We start from the raw sequence: 22,559 nt of genomic DNA on the forward strand, positions 1-22,559 counted from the left end.
TGGCACTGAAGCACAAGCAACTGAATTTGTGCAAAGTCTCAATAATAACCAATTGAATCTCCAATTCACACATCAGATCAGTAAAGTGACCATGGAGTTTTTGGATCTTAAATTGGATGTAAACGGCAGTGCCATCGTGAGCTCGCTGTTTAGGAAAACCACGGCTGGCAACAGCTTGCTGCATGCTGGCAGTTGCTATCCTCGCAACCTCATTGACAGCATACCGTTTAGTGAGCTACTCAGAGCCCGTAGAAATTGTAGTACAACAGATAGTTTTGAAAAAGAAAAAACTATCATGAAAGAAAGATTTTTGTCACGAGGCTACAGCCTCAAGGTTGTCGATAAAGCCATCACCAGAGTGGAAACACTCAATTGACAAGACCTGTTGTTTCCCAAACCTGTTGAACCCAAACTTGAACAGACAGTGAGATTCATCACCACATATAGTACTCATGCGTGGGAAGTCAAGAGAAGTTTGGGTAAATTTTGGGAAGTTCTCAAAACTGACAATGACCTTAAAGACTACATAGGAGAGCACCCATCCCTTACATTTCGCAAACCAAGGGCACTGCGAGATCATTTGTGTAGCAACATGTTACCCACCTCCAAAAAAGACAATGCTGTCAGAGGTTTTTTCACATGTAATCAGTGTAAGGCCTGTAAATTCAGCAGTAGCACAAAGGTCATCAAATTTAACAGTAACAACAATCCATGGGTCATACAAAAACATTTGAACTGCAACACTGAATATGCCGTCTATGCTTTGAAATGTCCATGTCTTAAGTACTACATTGGCAGTACCATCCATAAGAGCAAAAAGCGAGTACTGGAACACTTAAGAGCAATTGGAAAAAATGATAAAACCTATCCTGTAGCGCGGCATTTCCAAGAGCATCACAAAAGTAATGCCAATCTCTTGAAATTTGTCGTTATTGATTGTGTCCCCCAAAACCAAAGAGGAGGTAATAGGCTTCTGGAACTTAGAAAGCTAGAGTCCAAGTTTATAATACGTTTCAACACCATGGTACCCCAAGGGTTGAACATGGACGAGGAATTGTCAGTACACCTACATTAATGTTGAACTATTTATCATGCTGTTTTTCTGCCTTAATAACTTCTGCTTGATGTTTAAGAAATTTTGTGTGTTTTCTAAAAAAAGTGAAGTTTCCTTCATTATGAGGATTTTAATTGGACTTTGCCTTTATCATTGTCTTAGGTGTTGCAAGTACTCATTCAACATTGACTGATGAGAATTCAACCTTGGCATCCTACAGTTCACCAGCCCACTGGGGCTTCAAACAGAGACTTTTTTTCATTTGATTGATCTTCAGATCCGACACCTATCTTGATTGTATGTCAGGCATGATCTATAATTAATTTGGATCTAGCTCACTTGGGCTTTATCTTGGTTTGTCCTGTTGACACTTATTTGGTAGCCCACTAAGGCAACACGCGGTTATAGCTTTGCTTCACCAGCTCTACTAGCAGTGTTCTGATAGCACCTAAAATCAGCCTCGGTAGGTGGTTACCCGCGTAGCCTAAGGGTTTGAGCAACTGCTTATTATTTTTCTCCCGATGTAATGGCATGGGTTCGATTCTACCCGCACCAAAGGTTGTGCATGTATTATGTTTATGTTGATAATATTTTGACATTGGGTTACATTACTTTATGTATTGAACTAATATGCGCTACATGGTTCTAAACTGATTTGCTTTACCAGCATTCACGTTTATCAGTGTCTTAGACTCGTGGTTTAACTTTTACACGAGGCCGTGGATGAACGCGAAATCATGCGTTTAAATTTTGACAAGGTGCATCTATATATTTTTAGAAATGGGTAAACAGCCGAGTATACTTAATGCAATTTACAGTCATTGAAATAACAGTACAAACACCATTTGAAAATTGTACAAAGGCAAAGTATTTTGTTTATGTTTTTTATCACGTGACATGTTTTTTTACTTTATTATTAACATTGTAATACACAAAGTTTGCCCGTGATGAAGGAGTAGGCTTACTCCGAAACGCGTCGGACGGTGTATCAGCAATAAACTGCACTATTGATTGAGGCCACGGCTCCTGTGTCGTTCTTTCCGAAACCGGCAGAAGGAGGACGCGGGTGAAGCGTGCTGATATATATATATACATATAACTAAACCGTTATTCAGAACCATCATCCTTTCAGAAGAATAATGCGAGTAAACCCTGGATTTGTGCTGATTCTTCAGTGATTTATTGTGCAAGTGTTTCGCCAGCCATCCACCATGACGCGTTTCACCTCCCAAACGAGGCTTGATCACATGACGTGCAATGAAACAAACAAGGGGTTTAAATAATCCCAAATGGGGGCGTGGCATATTGGACTACATGAAAAGTGACCAGTGCATGTGCATTTTTCTTTTTTCAAACTTTTGTCAATCTGAAATCAAATTGAGGGCATAGTGCCCAATGACTTCAATCCCACATAAATTTAACATGCAAAATCAAATACATAGAATTTCAATTCATCCTCATTCTATGTACACAATTGATTATACTTGAATATAGATAACTAAAATGTCAAAGTTATCAAAAATATATCTATATACAATCTATTATAAAAAACACATAAATATATATATATAAATATCAAAAATATGTTGATCTATATATATAAAAAAATATCATATAAATGTATACACATTAAAAATTAGTCATGTATACATATCCTGTGGGAGAAAAATATCAAATCGTTCAAATTGATAAGTCTGCACATATTAATCTATGCTTGTGTAGAATAATTATTGGATAAGCACAAATAAGTAACTTATCCAAGCCACAGATATGCCGCCCTCGCCTACCTTATATTATTTAATACAAAACCCCACAAAAGCAGCTGTGAAATATACCTAAAGTGTTTAAAGTAAAGTGCCCGTGCCACAAATAAAATAGAAAATTTCCAATAATAACAATATCATTTTAAAATCATTTCACAGAAAAGATGGAAGTTGTGGATACCAGTGTAGCGTTCTAATCTAGGACCCTGATCGATACTGCGACCTTATGCCCCTATTCGGCTATAAATCCATTTATTCCCTATATTGGCATAACCGTTCAAGTGCAATATTCAGAATCTCGTCTCTGGCCTCACACGAACAGAGCCACATTTCAGAATCGCTTTCTCTGCCACTTCCTTTGCAACCAATTAGTGCAATGACATAGCAGAAGTTAATATTTAAGATTCCTAGATTAACACTCCGAGTTCTTCAACAAGATAACAACTCAGCAACCTGGAAATCCCCGCTTGCTATGTTTTGATTAGTAAGAGAACTCTAATGAGCACTGATAGACGATCACTTCCTAGTAACATCTTTATTGACGTCTTATGTCCAAAAACTTACGTCAAACAAGAGACCTTTCAGGTATAAATATTACCAACGTTGCCTTAAGCAAACGCTGTCTCGTTGCTGCTAGCTGCCTCAATGCCATCGCTGCTGACGAAGCTGCTGTTATGCTGATGATACCATAGCTGCTATCGCTACTGCTATCGCTGCTAACTAGCGAACGATGGTGTGGTGAACTTAGGAGCTAAACAGCCGTCCACTGCAAGAACCCAGCAGATGCAAGCTGCCCGCAGACGCTGCCCCTCCTCCTCCTCTTCGACGCGCTGAGAGAGACACTGTCTTTTCTCCTGCAGAGAAATCCAGCTCCGGCGTTTCCGGCCTACCCTTGCGGGTGACTGGGATATCGACCCCCTGAAGGAGATACCAGACCTCCATCATTCTATTCCAGAGGTATGGTGTTGACTAAACCCTTAGAGAGAATTCTTGAAGCAAACCTTGGCAAAACCAACTTAACTTAAAACTACTTACATACTCCCCTCCCAAGTATTAGGCTTAGGTCAGGTACACTGGGGTAGGCGTAGTTAGAAGCACCAGTTGAGTATTTTAGCCTAATGTATATATGAATGTATATATGTTTTATTCATTTTAAACCATTGTATGGCTAAGAAACCATATCAATGCTTTTACAGTATTATTTCGTAATACTCATCTTACTGTACGTACTTTTTATAATAACAAGTCTTGCAATTGTGGCAATTCATTTCTCTTGTACGAGAAGAAAGACTGTTCAATAAATGTTACCCTTTATTGAAAACGCCCGTCTATCTATTCTCTACATATTGTGAAAGTAAACTGCACAACCACTGACTGAGTAAAATAACTGTCTATTGTTTCACACGACCCTAGAGATTGACTCTTATCTGAGGAGCAAAGTTGTCATGTTGAACGGTTGTTGGAAAACTGAATCTCTTCTTGTCTGTACCAGGGAAGCTGATCACTTCCTATTCAGAAAAGAAAGTTTCCAGTGACCTCTGAGCTAGTTGGTAACATACCCAATTAAGTTTAGCATAGTCAGTGGAGGCCTGGAAGATCCGCACTTCTACGTCGATACTACTGTTTATGTTATTCCAATGCGCAGGGCCTATTGGAAAATAGGAACTACACTACATGGCGCCGCAAGACGTTAGAGTAACTCAGTCGTGCATATTTCACACAGACCCCTTTCTCCCGTAAATACTCCAATAGACGTCTGGAGTGGGTGAAAGGTTAAAATCCGCCCGAACTCAGTAGGAAGAGATTCCTGTGTACAGCTCTGGATTATTCAACGTTGAAGGATACAGTGTTCCAAAATATTGTGCACCTAATCTTGGTCTCCTTGGAGACCTACTCTGCAAAACCTGCATTTATAAAATGTCAGACAGTGAAGAAGAAAGGGAAGCAGCTAGACTGGCAACCCTACTAATAGAGGAAGACACGAGTCTCCTACAGACTGAACCGGATGCAATAATCATCCCGGTACATTTAAGAAAGTCTATAACTTTAAAACTTATAGAAAATGGACTGACACCACAAGGTGGTACAGTAGTCTTCGTGATAGAGGCACACGAATATCGGCAGACAGAGGTATTCTATTCATGGATAAACTTTCCAGCGGCAAACGCTAGAACAAAAGAGTTTCACTATTACAAAATAGAGAAACCACCGGATGAGTACGCTCCTTTCGAGGAGACTGAAATCCCACTAAAATACCAAGAGCACCTGCTCTGGTTTAATGGCGCCCTAAAACATAATGATCATATTACCAGGCTCGGTCCACTAGGTAGACCAGGAGCAACGTGGCCGGTTCTAGCCAGCTACACCCCACATCCGGACATTGAAAAAATGTCAAAGGAAGAGCTGTTAGTACAGCTAAAAACACTTATTAAAATACATAGGCAATTAGTGCAAAATGTAATGCGGACTGCAACAATCCAACCAGCTGTTAATGTACCACAGCTGACCCCTCATCAGGGGAACACTAATAAAATCACACCACAGAACATACAATCATGTCTTGGTAAAACACCCATAAAACGGGAACAAATTCCTTTCTGGTTAGCGCAGAAAATCACTCAAATAGAGGCAGTATTTCCGGATACTACCCCTATAGAGAAACACAGAATCTTGACCATCTGCCTTCCTATGGGGGTCGCACCACACATAGAGGACTGCGACACTTGGGGTACAGTCTTTGCTTCCATTTACACAAAAACACATGGTGTTCCGTCTATGGGGGTAATACCAGATGTACTAAAACAGATTCAAAATGAATACGTTCCAGAACCTGCTTTAACTCTTGGTATGAAATTACTGAAAGACTTCAAGCAGGTCTCGGCTATATTATTAGCCAACATAAAAGGAGAAGCAGCATCTGTGGCGATTCGCCAGAAGTTGAAGGAAACAGATATAACAGATCAGCCAGTTGAGCTTGCCAGAATCATAGAAAAATGCTATGAAAAATTAGGTAGAGACAGCTTGGGTGGGAAACCAGTAAAGCCCCAACTTCTCGAAAATCCTGAAAAATTATTTATTAAAAATAATTCAAACACTCCTAAAAAGAGCTGGGATGGAAATAAACAATCCACTTCCAAGGAAAAAGTTTTCCAGTCCAGAGGAAGGTCTCCTCGACGGAGGGAAAGAACTCCGACTCGAGAACACCAGTCTCCCCAGAGGGAGCCCTCTGAGAAAAGATATAACCTTAGAAATAGTGATAATTTGAAAAAACCTGATAGATATCAAAGTATTGATACACATCCCTCTCGATCTTTTTTGCAGAAATCGGAAAGAAGAGGACGGTCAGACCCAGGAGAGCACACCAAGTCCAAAGACAAGGAACCTGCTCAGAGTAAAAAATCTAAATTTCCGAAAAAGAAGGTAGCCAGTATTAGAGTAATCAACCATGCCGAGAATACTGAGGACACAGTTGAAAAACGGGGAGTGGGCACAGACAATGTTAGACAGTGCAGCAGAAATCAGTATAGCCCGCAAGATCTTGATGAGTCATCTGGAGACAGTGGACACGAATGAATACATTCAGGTTGAAACTGCCGACACCAGACTTAGCGAGCCCCATAAGATATATGAAATAACATTGCGTATAGAGGGTGATAAGACTAAGAAAATAAAGGGTCTATTTTGGGATAAACTCTCAAAAGGCTATGATATTCTGTTAGCTGAAAAAGATTGGCCCCCAGAGTTTGTCAGGGAGTGCCCTCGTGGCGAAGAAATGATTATGCCTGCCTTCTCGAATCACATTCCGATTCACAAAAAATATACTTATGCAAGGAAATGGGCAGTAGCCCAGGCACCGGCATTATATAAAAATCATGTAGGATGGGATGAGGACTCACCTCCTCACAAAACCTAGTTAAAAAGTGAACCAACTGCCCAACGGCAGTATCCCATTAAGCAAGAAGCTAAAAAACAAGTCAGGGAGATCTTAGATCAACTTGAATACCAGGGGGTGATTGAAACATGCACCTCTCAAATGAACAATCCTTTGTTTCCTGTCTCCAAGCCAGACAATTCATATAGTCTAGTTTTGGACTACAGACACCTTAATGCATGTTGCAAAACTTTTGCAGTACAAAACTCGCATAGTGCTGCACTAATGAACAACATAGTTAGGAAAAAATATAAAACGACATTAGACATATCGAATGGTTTCTTTTGTCAAAACATTGCACCAGAAAGCAGGTATTTGACCGCTTTCTTCGTAATGGGGTCTCAGAAAAATTTCTGTAGGCTCCCACAGGGGTTCAAGAACAGCCCAGGAATATTCTCAGCTAGAGTAACAGAGTTACTACGAATATATGATGATGAGGCATTATCTTACGTAGATGATATCTATCTCACAGACGACGACTTGGATACTCACTTTAAAAGAGTGAACACCATTATACTGGGGTTCGCAGCAGAGGGTTACAAATTCAACTTTAAAAAGTCTCGAATTGCCCATCTGACAGTACTATTCTTAGGATACGAATTATCAAGTGAAGGAAAAAGCCTAGCGGACAACTTCTTAGAGAAGTGCGCTGTACTCCAAGCTCCAAAAACGCTGAAGAATTTACAATCCATACTAGGTTTTCTGAATTTCGGAAGAACTTACATCCTAAATTACGCAGAGAGGGTTAAACCTCTCTACGAACTAATAAAACCTGATTTTAAACAAATCACCTGGACTCAAAAACACACAGAAATTTTGAGATCACTGCAAACAGACATGTTAGCAAAAACAAAATTAGATACACGTGACAACACACGCGATCTTGTAATCCGAGTCATCCCAGGAAGATGCGGATTCACGTACCTGACCTCTAATGAGGGAGAAAAGGTACCAATTTCAATTAAATCTCACTTGTACACACAAGTAGAAAAAACATTCAGTCCCACAGAAAGAACTGTGAAAGCAGTGCAAATTGCATTAGCAAATGAACGAGAATTAGCACATGGTAAACGGATTAATATCCTCACGGCGGAATCCGCCTTCGAGGCGCTATTCAGCCCAGTAAACCTGCCTACAGTGTCACTGGATCCGAAATGGATACAGTACGTAGATTCTCTAGGAGCGGAAGAAGTGAAATACTATTTCGCCCCGCAATTCGAAGAACTGAATGATTTAGAATATGAAGAAGAATATCCTCTGCCAATCGAACTTCTGCCTCTCCCACAGTACGCCTGTATAATCTATACAGATAAATTTGTACAGCATTTCAACGTAGAGAGCAAATCCTACGATGCAGCCTATCCGATTGTTAAAGTTCGCTGGCTGAGCGGTAAATTCAGACCGAAAGTAACAAAAACTGAATCAGTAAAGTACTGTTCGGCTCAGAGAGCTGAAATCAGATCTTTAAAGATGGCGCTTGAAAATGCAGAACGTGAATTCCCGACACTTATCGTGTCCGATTCTCATTTATGCGTCAACTCTTACAATAATAAACTGCAGAGCTGGATTGAAAACGATTACAAAGATGACACAGGTGCCACAATAAAGCATAAATTGCTCTGGAAACAGGTAGCTCTTTTACAGAAAGAACTACAAAAGACTCACGTGATACACGCACAGAGTCTTCAACGTGATGGCGTTCACGTTGCAGGGAATTCATTGGCTAATACAGCCATAGCGGAAGCAACTAAACCGGCTTCCGTAGCCACAAAAAAGAGTACAGAAAAATACATAGACGGGGAAACCATGCTGGAGGTAAAAACGACCGTAAAAGGTGACTGTGCAGCACTACCCGTGAACTATCCACTCAATTATGCATACGTAATCGATGCAAACTCCGTTCCTTTTGCTGGAATCCCTGGAGTGGGGGATAGGGTAATTCCAAACATGAACAGGAGAATATTTTTAATAGCAGACGCACACATGGGTTTGGGTCCTAGGCACAGAATGATCAAGGAATCCCTGACTGAATTACAATTGGTATACTGGTGGCCGGGAATGAGTGTACAACACCAAATATATGCAAACAACTGTGAAAACTGTAACAGGGACCGTAGTAGTGAACTACGCTACCGGCTACCAATCAGAAACAGCGTAACGCTGTCTAAATCCCATCCTGCGTCCTATTAATCCTTAAGGCTAAACACACTTAAAAAAAATGTGGCCTCCAGCGCTCGGCTGACGCTAGAACGGTTATAAAAGATCTGCGAGTCTTTATCGGCACATACGCAATTGCCATGTTCCATTCTGACCAGGGTCCTGCTTTTAGCTCTCGAGCTTATAAGGAGGCCATGGCCAGCATGGGAATTGGGTTGCGGTATTCTTGTCCGTCACACCCCGAAGGGAATAGTGTGGTAGAGAAAAAAACTGGGACATAAAGCGATCCATAACAGCGAAGGTATTAGGTTCAGGCGCTGGGTGGCTCAAACATTTAATAAGTGTCCAAACCAGTCTTAATACCTTGCCAAGAAATTCTCTAAAAGGTTTCAGCCCATACAAACTATTGTTCGGAATTAGAATGAGAATTCAGGATTTAGGTAGTCAAGTATCAGTGGTACAAGATAAGAAACAGACTTTGACATCAAAGATCGTTTGGCTGTTTTACAGGACTTGAATGAAACAAGAAAATCCTTAAGCAACATAAAGTTAAAGCAACAGCCAGATACCACTGACGAGGCACCACAAGCAAAAGCCCCAGCAAGGCCTGTCTGGATTCCAAAGATTGGGGATCTAGTCAGAGAAAAAATAGCGGTGAAGAAGGAATTTGGGCCTTCTTACAGAAAAGCAGTGCCTGTCGTGGCAGTCACCGGAACAAGATCAGTAGTACTACCGCCCCTTGCTGGTAAAAAGGAGAACAGAGTTGTATCTCTCGACCTGGTAAAACCACAAGCATGTGGCCTATAATCAACAGTAGGCCCAGTGGACTCCCGAGAAACAACAGAATACCCAAACTTGCAACAATCCAAGAGGTCCAAACTGAAAGACTAATCACATTCGATCAGCCTGCAGTGCACAGAGAAGGACTATGCAATAATGCCATGGAACTCGTGCCTCTTGAGACACAGATTGAGACGGTTCATCAAGAAACACCAGTCTACAATAATGTGGCATCAGAAAGTGCTACCGAAAGACAGATTGAAAGAACAATCCCAACAATTATAACTGCCTCTGGTTATTTCATCGACTTCGACAACTTTTCCGAGGATCAAAGCAACCCCGAAGTGATGCCAGAAACAAAAATGACTTTTAAAGAAAAAGCAACTGAACTCTTTCATCAACTAAAGGAAATCTACCTTATTTCCCCATGGTTAGAGTTCTGGTTCGGTCTAGGTGTATTTTTCCTCCTGCTTTGGCTCATCATGGTACTTTGTTTGGGAAAATTCATTGAGGTAAAATATAGTACAATGGACACAGCAAGTCAGAACATCAACCTAGTCCTCAAACCACACAGATCATCCCACGTGAAGAAAAGAGAACTATCAACAGTAAATGTCACAGCCATTCCAATACCCGGTAGGGTAGTATGGGAGAAAACTGACTATGAGATCTATGGTCCAGTCGAGATCCTGAGTATCCTCATCAACTGAAGGTTTCCTTAAGTGACTTTGTAAAACCTAGTACATTCTCTGATGATTGGGACTTTAACAGTATTAATGACATGATGTCTGATTTAGTAATGTCAGCTAGATTCACAGAACATGATTATTTACAAGGTTCGTCTAGTTATGAACAGTTGTTCTGTTATACACATTATGGCGATCATTATTTGCATAAATCTGCACAGCCTAGAAATGTTTTTAAGTATAACCAATGGGAACATTGTGCTACACCACCTAAAAGCAGTTCTAAAACATTCTTTGAGAAATTCAAGTACTTCTCAGGGTTTAACACCAGTGATGCAGAAACGTTTTATTACAAACTGTTAGATAAAACAGGAATGAAAACAATGCTGACAAACACTAAATTAATATATTCAAAAGCATTTTATGAAAAAATGATGACCTTTGGTTTTGATTATTGGAAAAATAACATTGAAACCAAAACAATTTGGGGTACGAAAGATTGGCAGGTACAAGGCCTAGAAGCACTATTCAGAACCTGCATGATACCAGAACAAATGATGTTTTTAAATGACACAATTCACCAAACATCCTGTCTTGGCCTTGCTAAGATCAAAGACCTAAACAAACTGTCTATTCCAAAGCCAATTCCTGAAAATGCAACAACAGATATTGAGATAGACGTAACTGAAATTTTACATTTTAACAGAACACATCCTGATTGGAAAAAGTGGTTAATCTGGCCTACTGACACAAACAACTGTCAAGATAGATTCCTGAATAAAACACAGGGGTTAAAAATGACCAGACAAGACCCAGATACTCCCAGAGACAACATCCAGGGATAGTAACAACATACAGTGTAGGGAAACTCTGCCTCGAATGGCTAGGATCATCCACACTGGCTGAAATTAAGCAACACTTGTCTTTACTTAAAGAGGGTGCTGATTTGTGCGATTTCATTCTTGGACCACGCAAACAGCGTTTCATAGCGGCCAGCATCTATGCTGCTGCGTACAACGAGGCTTGGAAAGTCACACAAATTGAAACAGCAGAAAAAATACGAGAAATTGATCGTATTAATTTGGAAAAATCACTTTCTGTAGTGGACAATGGGTTAATGACTCTGTCCTCCAGAATATATTCGTTGGACAATATTGTATCCTCTGCCTTTGATATAATAGACAGAGACTTGCTAATGTTACAGCATGGCCAGTCACAATTACGTTCTATTGTACAATTAGGCTGGACGCTGCAAAATCTTTGTTCAGGCTATGTGCCTTGGCGTTTAATCAACACAACGTCATTTTTTTCCATTTTTAACCTTACTGATAAACAAATCAGCTTGGCACAGAAAGGAGCAGACTATACAATCCTGAGCATCGAAAATCGAGAGATTGCCATTGACAATGTCAGAAAGTCCTGTCATTGAATGGATAATACACGGAATTATCACTATTCCGATAACAACTTTCCGATTTAAAAAGTGCCTTGAATACATACCTACTGGCCAGTATGAATGATTAGGTAAAGGATATGTTAAGTCAGCATGGAAATTACCATACACACATTCATGCTATAGTGACAGCGACAAAAATGTATTTCTTAGTGGTGAAAACTGTAAACGTTCACTAAGCGGTATACTTTTGTGCCAGGGTATTAATTTACATGGAGCCTGTGAAGGTAATTCTAACAACCTTTCATGCCACCAGCTTGTCACACCTGCAACGCAGATAGAGCCCTTCTTCTAAGAACGGATCACAGATGTTGTGGCCTTGTGCCAGGAAAAGCCTATCTTGTAAGCGTAACTTCCATGGTCAAATGCTGTAAGCAAGCATTGTTCCCGAGCGGGCCTGGAGACATAGAGACTCCCATCTGGCCTCGTCTGCATTTCTCTTCTATACGAATTGATACTTTAAGCAAAATGAAGTCTGTGCTTTTGCAGACAACAGTGCCCATAATGTCATCAAAAGAGACGTATGATCTCCTAGTTGCAAGGACAGCTACGGAGGTTCATGACCTTTTATCAACAAATTGCCCCGTGCATTTCTTAGAAATGTTGAGCCAACTCCTTAACATGTCTAGTGCCACAGGCATCCCAGGCATATTTAAGACGATTTTTACGGGACTGCTAACACCATTTCAAGCAATTCTGGGAATCGTTCCAAATTTTGTCCACTCTGTTTTTGGCGGCATACCCCTTTTTTTGGGACTTGTAGCAGGGATTTTATTTTTGACCCTCCTGCTTCGTTATGGCAAGCCACAGCTCAGACATGACTCCTATGGGAATGGAAGAAACAATCCTAGCAGTGCGCTACCGGGATAGAATAACTAGAGTCCTTAGATTGGCCAGGCTGAGAGATCTAAACATGACCTGGTTCCTTTCATTCAGACCGATTTGGCAAAACTGCATCTTACCTGTACTTCGATGTATGCTATGTGGAGATGAATGCGTGTTGGACACCTGTCTTGCACTTCCATCAGCAGTACCAATGGATATCGATAATTTGCTCAGTCCGATAACGGCTCACGCATTGTGTTGTCCCCAGCGGCTACCAATCCTGATGACAGCATTCGTTGAGACTCCTGTGCTACGACTAGGTGGTAACAGAGGAGCGAGTAACAAAAGCAACATCACCCAGGTACGACCTTCTGTGAGCATTGCTGATCCAGCCTTTGATGACAGCAATCATTCTCACACCTGCCAAGTTACAGCACTATCGAATTTGGTCGAACTGTCACCTGATTTTGTAGACTAATTCTTTGAGAGCCTGTCTGATATGATGTTCTCACCCGAACAGAAACAATAACTTTAGAGAAGCATTCCGACACATAGCGTTCCCATGAACTCTGAATTCGGCCTTCAGTTTTGAACAACAAAAACTGCTAAAAGCGTTGGAACTCTATTTTCCCCGTTCAGCAAGAATTCTTTTGAATTGAACACTTTTTTAATATTCAACCTTTTTGGCACAAAAAATTCTTTGCTTAAGGTAGAACTATTCATAGAGAACAGAAGCTTATACTTCTATTTATAAATACATCTAGAGACATAGCAACTTTACACCAGCCTCTAGCACATTTTACTGCAATGCATTTATATGTAATGAAATTATCTCACCCTTCTTCTGTATTCAGAGATATTTCATGTGTAATTCTTTTTTTGCATAATCGTTCATTGATTTCATATGCTATAATTTTTGAATGATTTCTATGCTTCAAAAACGTACAGTACCTAAATTTTCACGTATTACAAATACGCCTATTTCAAATGCATATATGTATTTTGGGGTGGGCAATGTTACACATGCATCTTATTGCTCTAGTTTTAGTAATTTGATGGACATGAATTCATGGAGTGGGTGTAGCGTTCTAATATAGGACCCTGATCGATACTGTGACCTTATGCCCCTATTGGGCTATAAATTCATTTATTCCCTATATTGGCATAACCGTTCAAGTGCAATATTCAGAATCTCGTCTCTGGCCTCACACGAACAGAGCCACATTTCAGAATCGCTTTCTCTGCCACTTCCTTTGCAACCAATTAGTGCAATGACATAGCAGAAGTTACTATCTAAGATTCCTAGATTAACTCTCCGAGTTCTTCAACAAGATAAAAACTCAGCAACCTGGAAATCCCCGCTTGCTATGTTTTGATTAGTAAGAGAACTCTAATGAGCACTGATAGACGATCACTTCCTAGTGACATCTTTATTGACGTCTTTTGTCCAAAAACTTACGTCAAAGAAGGCACCTTTCAGGTATAAATATTACCAACGTTGCCTTAAGCAAACGCTGTCTCGTTGCTGCTAGCTGCCTCAATGCCATCGCTGCTGACGAAGCTGCTGTTATGCTGATAATACCATAGCTGCTATCGCTACTGCTATCGCTGCTAACTAGCGAACGATGGTGTGGTGAACTTAGGAGCTGAACAGCCGTCCCCTGCAAGAGCCCAGCAGATGCAAGCTGCCCGCGGACGCTGCCCCTCCTCCTCCTCCTCGACGCGCTGAGAGAGACGCTGTCTTTTCTCCTGCAGAGAAATCTAGCTCCGGCGTTTCCGGCCTACCCTTGCGGGTGACTGGGATATCGACCCCCTGAAGGAGATACCAGACCTCCATCATTCTATTCCAGAGGTATGGTGTTGACTAAACCCTTAGAGAGAATTCTTGAAGCAAACCTTGGCAAAACCAACTTAACTTAAAACTACCTACATACTCCCCTCCCAAGTATTAGGCTTAGGTCAGGTACACTGGGGTAGGCGTAGTTAGAAGCACCAGTTGAGTATTTTAGCCTAATGTATATATGAATGTATACATGTTTTATTCATTTTAAACCATTGTATGGCTAAGAAACCATATCAATGCTTTTACAGTATTATTTCATAATACTCATCTTACTGTACGTACTTTTTATAATAACAAGTCTTGCAATTGTGGCAATTCATTTCTCTTGTACGAGAAGAAAGACTGTTCAATAAATGTTACCCTTTATTGAAAACGCCCGTCTATCGATTCTCTACATATTGTGAAAGTAAACTGCACAACCACTGACTGAGTAAAATACCTGTCTATTGTTTCACACGACCCTAGAGATTGACTCTTATCTGAGGAGCAAAGTTGTCATGTTGAACGGTTGTTGGAAAACTGAATCCCTTCTTGTCTGTACCAGGGAAGCTGATCACTTCCTATTCAGAGAAGAAAGTTTCCAGTGACCTCTGAGCTAGTTGGTAACATACCCAATTAAGTTTAGCATAGTCAGTGGAGGCCTGGAAGATCCGCACTTCTACGTCGATACTACTGTTTATGTTATTCCAATGCGCAGGGCCTATTGGGAAAATAGGAACTACACTACACCAGAGCATTGAAGATTCATACAGTTATTTAATAGCTGTGCTAAGAGGATTTTAAAGCGTCAGCAGGGGTATGCTTGGCATCCATAATCAGAACATGATCAAGGGCAACTGCCTACACACAACGGGGGGAAACAAATTAATAAAAAATGTATATTAGCTAATCTGATATTGATTGTGCTGGCAAGTAAACACATTATTTTGAGTGAACTTCATAGTTCCTTTAGACAAGTGTATAAGTCTTCCCGGTCATTGAGTTCCGCCGGACTCTTGCTATTCATTTCTAAGATATACCTAGTCTCCAAGAGGCATAACCTGCCCTCTCAATCTCCTCCCCGTTTTAATGGTAGTACCGTGTCAATTAGATAATATTGAAGACCCTCCTGTTGCAAGTCCCATATTTCATTTAGGGTTACGTCTGCTCCAGTTGCGAGCAGCGTGGGACTCGATGCATCCAAATTCCTTTGTTTCCTGTATGAATGCAAATGATGGTACTTACTTAATTTAAGTTTCCTGATAAATCTGAAAGCGTCCATTCTTAGATTCGCATAATTCATGTTGCTCGGGGGACAGTATGACAACTCCAGACCCAAAATCTGTTTCTCCTTTGTAGTCAAAACAACATCGGTCAGATTTATGATTGCTGTTGGGTTGAGGTTGAAGCTTGGGCTTGACTGGATTTTGAAATCTGTTCCATTTGCCTCTGTTTCCTCGATTGCCCCTCTTCCCTCCAGCCATATTTCCTCTGGTGGCACTTGCGGCGTTGGAGGCGCTTGTTATTGGCCCTTTGCCGTTTTGTTTGGGGTCTACTTTCGATTTTGATCTCAATGTGTCTCGACGGCTTTCGCAGAGGCAATTTACCTCTTGCGCCAGAGACAGTTTGGTAAACCCCTCCTGCAAGTTTTTTCTCCTTTGGTCGTTGTCTGAGTGGCTTTCTGCTGCTGAACTCAGATCCGTAGAAGAAGCAGATGCAGTAGTGCCTTGCCTTATTCTTTGACCGCCTTTGCCTACCTGCGCCTTGATGTTGTCATAACGGCGCGCAAAAGTGAATATTTGGCCGTGAAGGTAATCGAGTCTGTCCCGCTCAAACTTAAAAGCTTTTCTCTTTTTAATTAGGTCTTCCTCCTTTGCAAGTCTTGCCATCATTTTGTCTCTCATTTTAGTTGTTTGGTCTGTGATGCCTATTGTAGCCAACTCTGCTTCCACAGCTTCAATTTCGATCTGCAGTTTCACCCTGTCACTATCAGCATATTTTGCTAGGATGGCCATTAAACGTGCAGAATACTCCAAATTTGTCTCGGCCTATTCTGCCAACATAGCTGGGTCCGGGTTCTCATAGCTCGGAGCAAGTGTACTCCTGAGACCTCGTGGGACGCATTTGACCATTAAATACTGAGTCAGGGATTTATGTTCCCACCACTTTGACTGTTCGCGTTTCATAAGCTTTTCTAGCTTACAAAATATTTCCCTCACGTTGGGGCTACTAGCGCCTCCCGCATCATGCTCCGAGACGGGTACAAGACTCGCCCCCTACGGATTTTCCACAAACATGTGGTCCGCAACTCCCTCTCTGTGCTTCAGCACGTCAGCGGACATATTGGCTCTCAATGGCAATAATTTTCAGCACGCACCGAAGAAACAAGCAGTTTGCGCACTTTTGAATTGCACGGCGCTCGCTGCTAGGCACTCTCTCCTCTGTGACTTGCATTCACTGTCCTACCTGAACTCGGCTGTCGGCAGCTTTCCCGCAAATGTTGGGTCGGCTCGGACTCCTTTCGTCCCGATAGGTACGTGTGTTCACCTCACAGGGGCTCTGGCAGCTTCCTCCTACCGGAGTACAGTTTCCGATTCCGGTTTACGGTATCCCAGCTTCCTGCTGCACCAAGCCCAAAGGTCGGAGAGGGGCTTCTTACTCGTACCACAAACGCTCCTTGGTACATTTATATAACGAAACCGTTATTCATAACCATCATCCTTCCAGAAGAATAACGCGAGTAAGCCCAGGATTTGTGCTGATTCTTCAGTGATTTATTGCGCAAGTGTTTCGCCAGCCATATATATATACAATTTTTTTTTATTTCATTAAAACATTTGTTCTTTTAAATTGCATTATTTATATTATTTGTATTTATTACTTCATTGTATTACCCTTTACACCCTAAAAACTAATCCCACACTGCTTCCTTTAATACCCCTGCACCCCATAATCATAACCCACCCTTACTCCTTAAATTACCCCAACACCCTTAAACACTAACCGATCTTAACCCTATAAATATACACTGTACCCCAAAACCCAAACCTAGCCCTGAAGCCTATAAAAACCCCTGTACCTCAAAACCCAAACCTACCACTGAACCCTAAAAATACCCCTATACCCCAAAACCCAAACCTACCCCTGAACCCTAAAAATACCCCTGTACCCCAAAACCCAAACCTACCCCTGAACCCTAAAATACCCCTGTACCCCAAAACCCAAACCTACCCCTGAACCCTAAAATATCCCTGTACCCCAAAACCCAAACCTACCCCTGAACCCTAAAATAACCCTGTACCCCCAAACCTACCCCTGAACCCTAAAAATAACCCTGTACCCCCAAACCTACCCCTGAACCCTAAAATACCCCTGTACCCCAAAACCCAAACCTACCCCTGAACCCTAAAAATACCCCTATACCCCAAACCTAGACCTGAACCCTAAAACTACCTCTGTACCCCATAACCCAAAACTATATCCGAAACCTTAAAATACCCAAACACCCCAAAATATATACCTCAGTACCCCAAAACATATACCCCTATACCCATACTTACCTTATCCAAACATTAAACAAAAACATGCTTTTACCATTCATGCATTTACAACGAATTTCGTTGTAAATGTATGTGTGGTAAAAGCATATAAAATGTAATGCCATGCGTTATCATGGCATTGCGGAGTCATGGTACTTTCGTAATGAAAGTATGCGGAGTGATGGTATGCGGAAAGAAAGTTGCGGAATAATGGGTGTTTACCCTTCCCCGGTAAGTACATTGGTGGCACGGCGGTCCACATCTCCAGCAACATACTCATATTTTTTCACCACCCATTTGAAAAATGCACAGGTCTCTCTCATTGATGGCCAGCACCGACATACACTTTTAGACACACCCCCGCCACAAGTTCTAGAATTGCGAACTTTAGAGCTGGGGAGCTACGTTCAAATCTCTGCATCAGCTCAACATCCTGTGATTCCTGGAAAATCGCTTTGTCTCCCCGTGCCTACCACAAATGAATGTGTTCTTCTGTAATGTAAATTTTGCTCATGCCATGTTGTCGAGTTCGCGCTATATAATATTGCAAGGAAAAATAAAGTAGGGAAACTCAAATTCACACACTACTGAACGTGCACTCTTAAGTGCATCAGCAGTGCACTGTGAATCGGAGCGTTTCACAGGCCTGTCACAGATAAGAAACGCTATCAAAACGAAATCCTACAAAACAATATACTACTGGCCGGCAGCAATTCATACCCGGACAACGTCAGGACAGGCTGCTAGTCAGATATAAAAATTTGTCCTCAATTTGGATGACGTTAGTAAAGTAATTCAAAGTAATTAAAAATCATAATGTTATGGATTTGGAAAGTAAATGCTGTCACCCATGCCCTGAATAGAACTGCAGAGCCTGGTCGAAAAAACCCTTGAAGTTGAATTACCGTACCAAGGACCTGACGTGCTCACTGAGCTACAAGCACAGAAACGTAGTATAAGTGCTTCTTCAGCTTCAAGCAACCCTATCCTGATTCCATCTTTGAAGCTGCAACGAAAAGAAAATTCGAGGCATTGAAGCAACTTTACATCCCTTTGGCTCAGTTTGAGAAATCTCGGAATCCTAATCTCAGGAACAACAGTTCTTCTCGTCTGTGTGGTTGCAAATTTAAATCTATAGATCATATTTTGTGTCCTAAACTGAAAATGTGTGGACAGTATCTTCGAATTATTTTTGATGAATGAAGCATTAGGACTACTAAAGCAGTTGAATTTTCTTTCACTAATCAGATCTCTCCACTTACAATCGTATTATTGAGATGTTAAACTTGATTTTTAGTCCTTTAAACCTAGGCCTGTCTGGCTCTTTCCAAGTCTAAACTGGTACCTTTATACAATCTTTAGTTTGTTGTCTTTGAGTAATTGTTATCTTATGTGTATTTATTGTAATCATTTGTGATGAATACAATAATCTTTAACTAAAATAAACTTTATCCCCTTGCGCGCTGCATGAAATTTCGTGCTTTGCAGACGAAATAAAGAGTGGGCGGGGTTCGGACGGCCTCGGACGTCCTCGGCACAAGCCCACCATGACGTCGGACGTCCGGGGGCTGTCCGCAGCATGCAGAGGGTTAAAAGACCCTTTAGAAAGTGGAGTCTCAATGAAAATATACCGTACTGAACAGAAAAATAATCAGCAATTCTAATGCGGAGGGATCTGGTTGAGATAATTTTGCTGCCAATTTAGGTAACACTAACGTATACAAAAAAGTAATGGATGGGTAGCCTGAATTAATCTCAGCCACTGATAATTACTGCATCCCAGTCCATTGTTATTTTGCATCCCATGCCACCTCAGCTGGGACCCTGCCATGTGCAAATCAGTTTTGACCCAGCTCTATTGGGAACAGTGCAGACCAAACTGCCAGGACCGATTCCACCTGCACCCGAACACAAGCAACCACTACCACTCTCGCCCTAATTAGCGTTCACCAGCCAAATAATATCTTGGTTCTAGTGACACAGTGTTCAAGGGACTCACGTGAGATTAATTCTAGCATTCCATCCATCACTATTTTGAATACTTTAGTGTGTGGCCAATTTAGGAAAGGCAAACCTCTACCACCTCCTTCCCTTGCCCAGCATGTTGGGATGTTTGCTACATACAGGTAACCTCTATCCTCCCTGCAGGCACCATCTTAGGTGTCAGGATGTTGTACTGTGCATTTTCTCTGAAACAGCTGCAAAAAGCAAGCCTGAAAATAAAGGCTGCTTATAAACATGCATCAGATGCTTACCATCCCCTTTGAGAAATAGCTCAAAGAACTGCTCAAAGGTCCCAGGGTCTTTGTAGAAGATGGTCATTTTGGCAAAGTAGTAAAGAGAGACAAGGACATCTTTTGGGTCCCGCACTGTGTAAATAATCTAAAAAAAAAGACACAATAAGAGAGTATATGAGGAAAGGAGGAACACCACTAAAATCAACGTATAGAAATTTACATGTCACACTTTCCCATTAGAAGTACAGTACATTACACTTTTGCATGTTATGAAATATGGTTTAACAGTAGTTCTTTTCTTTGCAGTGACACGCCCTGGGCTCCAACATCCCACAGCGTGAAGAATGCTTGTTGTGGTTACTGTCCCTTTAATGGAACTTTACCAGCTCTGTCTTCTTGACATCATTATGAGAATGTTATGTTTTCTCCTGAAGAGTCAGTTGCTGTGATCTCTTGTTGATGGTTGTACCAATAAAGCTCCTTCTACAACTTATCCTGCTTCAGAGCTTTTATCACTGGCGACGAGGGTCAAGGCTTGATTGGGGAGAAGCACCTACAACCATCAACTCCCCTACCTTTGGAATTTCGTTTTGAACTTGGATTTTTCCAAATTTTCGTTTTTCTGCCTCTTGGATTACATTGGACACAATATACTTGTTTTGGACTTGGTTTCTATCATCTGGATCATTAATCTACAGACTTTATTGCCTTTCTTGGATTGGATTTTCCATTTTCAGAGACCCTGTACACTGAACTGCTTGACTATCTATCTCTTCCTTTTTTTTGGACTACACTTGAAACCATACTGCCTTTATTCTACATTGACAGGCTTTGCAGTGCCTTCTTGCTGATTTTGGTCAACGGAAAACGTACTGAATTTCTCAAAACAGGTACTGTCACTAGTAATGCCTTTTTCTTGAGGCTTACCGTTACCTGTTGTTGTTTGAATTGCCATCGCGTGTGTCATCGCGTGTGCCAGCTTCGCGTCTGTCATTGCGCGAGTGCCTCGTTCTCTTCCCCGCTCCAGCAGCCTCATGTGAGCGTGTGCCTCGTTCTCTTCCTCGCTCCGGCACCTTGAAGTAAGCGTGTGCCATTGCGCGAGTGCCGCCTCTCTTCTACGCTCCGGCAGCTTCGTTTGGACCTTGACTTCCTGACGTCTGACGACTGACGTCCTACGCGTGACGTCATCACGCAGCGGCCATTTTGGAGTTCCTTGGCAACCACGCCGATGCGCACGGCAGCGCATAATGTTTACATTCATAACGGATTTGACTACGCCGATGCGCACGGCAGCGCATTTTAACTATTAATCATCAAATTACCACGCTGATGCGCACAGCAGCCTGATACACCGTAGTAAAACTTCGTTTTTGCCTATTTTCATTATTGATGTGCACAACAGCACATTCTTTGCATTATTATGCAGTTAGCAGCTGTGAAGTGTTAAGTTTGAACTACTCATCATTCTGCACTTAGGTATTGTATTCACTTTTCATAACTTAAATATTTGTTCTTACATATTTCATCATATTATTTTTCTTTTTCTTTCCTCATCTAAGCCATAATACTTTTCACTGTTATTTTACAAAGACTTCCTGTATTTTGGTCTATTTTCATAATGGCTACTACTTCTAGCATGTCACAGCCACCTCCTTTTCTTTCAGAGGAGGGTGAACCCATTCTTCCTTGGAAGAGATGGAGGAACTTGTTTGATTCGTATTTGGTTGCTATTGGGGGAGAGAAATTTTCAGCAGTCAGAAAACAAGCTATTTTATTACACAATTTGGGTGTGGAAGGCAGACATACGTAGGATAGTATGGACACTATACCTGTGGGTGGAGCTGATGGTGAACCTGCAGATATTTTCTAAAATGTCTATGACTATGTTAGAACAGTATTTTGGTCCAAGGATAAATGTTGTTTTAGAACGACATAGATTTTTTACTCGTGTTCAAGGCTCTCGTGAACGTGTTGGAACATATTTCGCTACTTTGAAAACTCTCTCACGCACATGTGATTTTGATGATCTTTCTGAATCTCTTGTTAGAGATCAACTTGTTCGATGCACGAACAGTTCTAGGGTGCAAGAAAAATTACTGTCAAAAAATCCTTCGTTGAAAGAGGCATTAGCCATTGTAGAGGGTATGGAGAACACCTCTACATGGGTCAAAGAAATAAGAAAGAATAAAGAAGATGAGAGTCAAACTGTTAGCGATAATAAAAAGAAAACTCCTGACTCTGTACATATGCTAGAAGAAGATGAATTCACTGAATGTCATGAGGAAGTGGCTAAAGTTAGTGTTGGACCTAAG

The 22,559-nt window shown here is 41.3% G+C and overlaps 1 protein-coding gene across 3 annotated transcripts in view; it reads right to left on the reverse strand.

Moving 5' to 3' along the window:
- LOC147701764 (sulfotransferase 2A1-like) overlaps positions 1-22,559 on the reverse strand; it is a 580,744-nt gene that overhangs the window by 253,235 nt on the left and 304,950 nt on the right. For all 3 annotated transcript variants that reach the window (XM_086930381.1, XM_086930382.1, XM_086930383.1), the window contains one exon: positions 20,266-20,392. In XM_086930381.1, the coding sequence (XP_086786507.1) occupies positions 20,266-20,392 (127 nt within the window). The remainder of the gene's footprint in view (positions 1-20,265; positions 20,393-22,559) is intronic.

Source organism: Lissotriton vulgaris, chromosome 7 (assembly GCF_964263255.1).
Source record: "Lissotriton vulgaris chromosome 7, aLisVul1.2, whole genome shotgun sequence".
NCBI lineage: Eukaryota > Metazoa > Chordata > Amphibia > Caudata > Salamandridae > Lissotriton > Lissotriton vulgaris.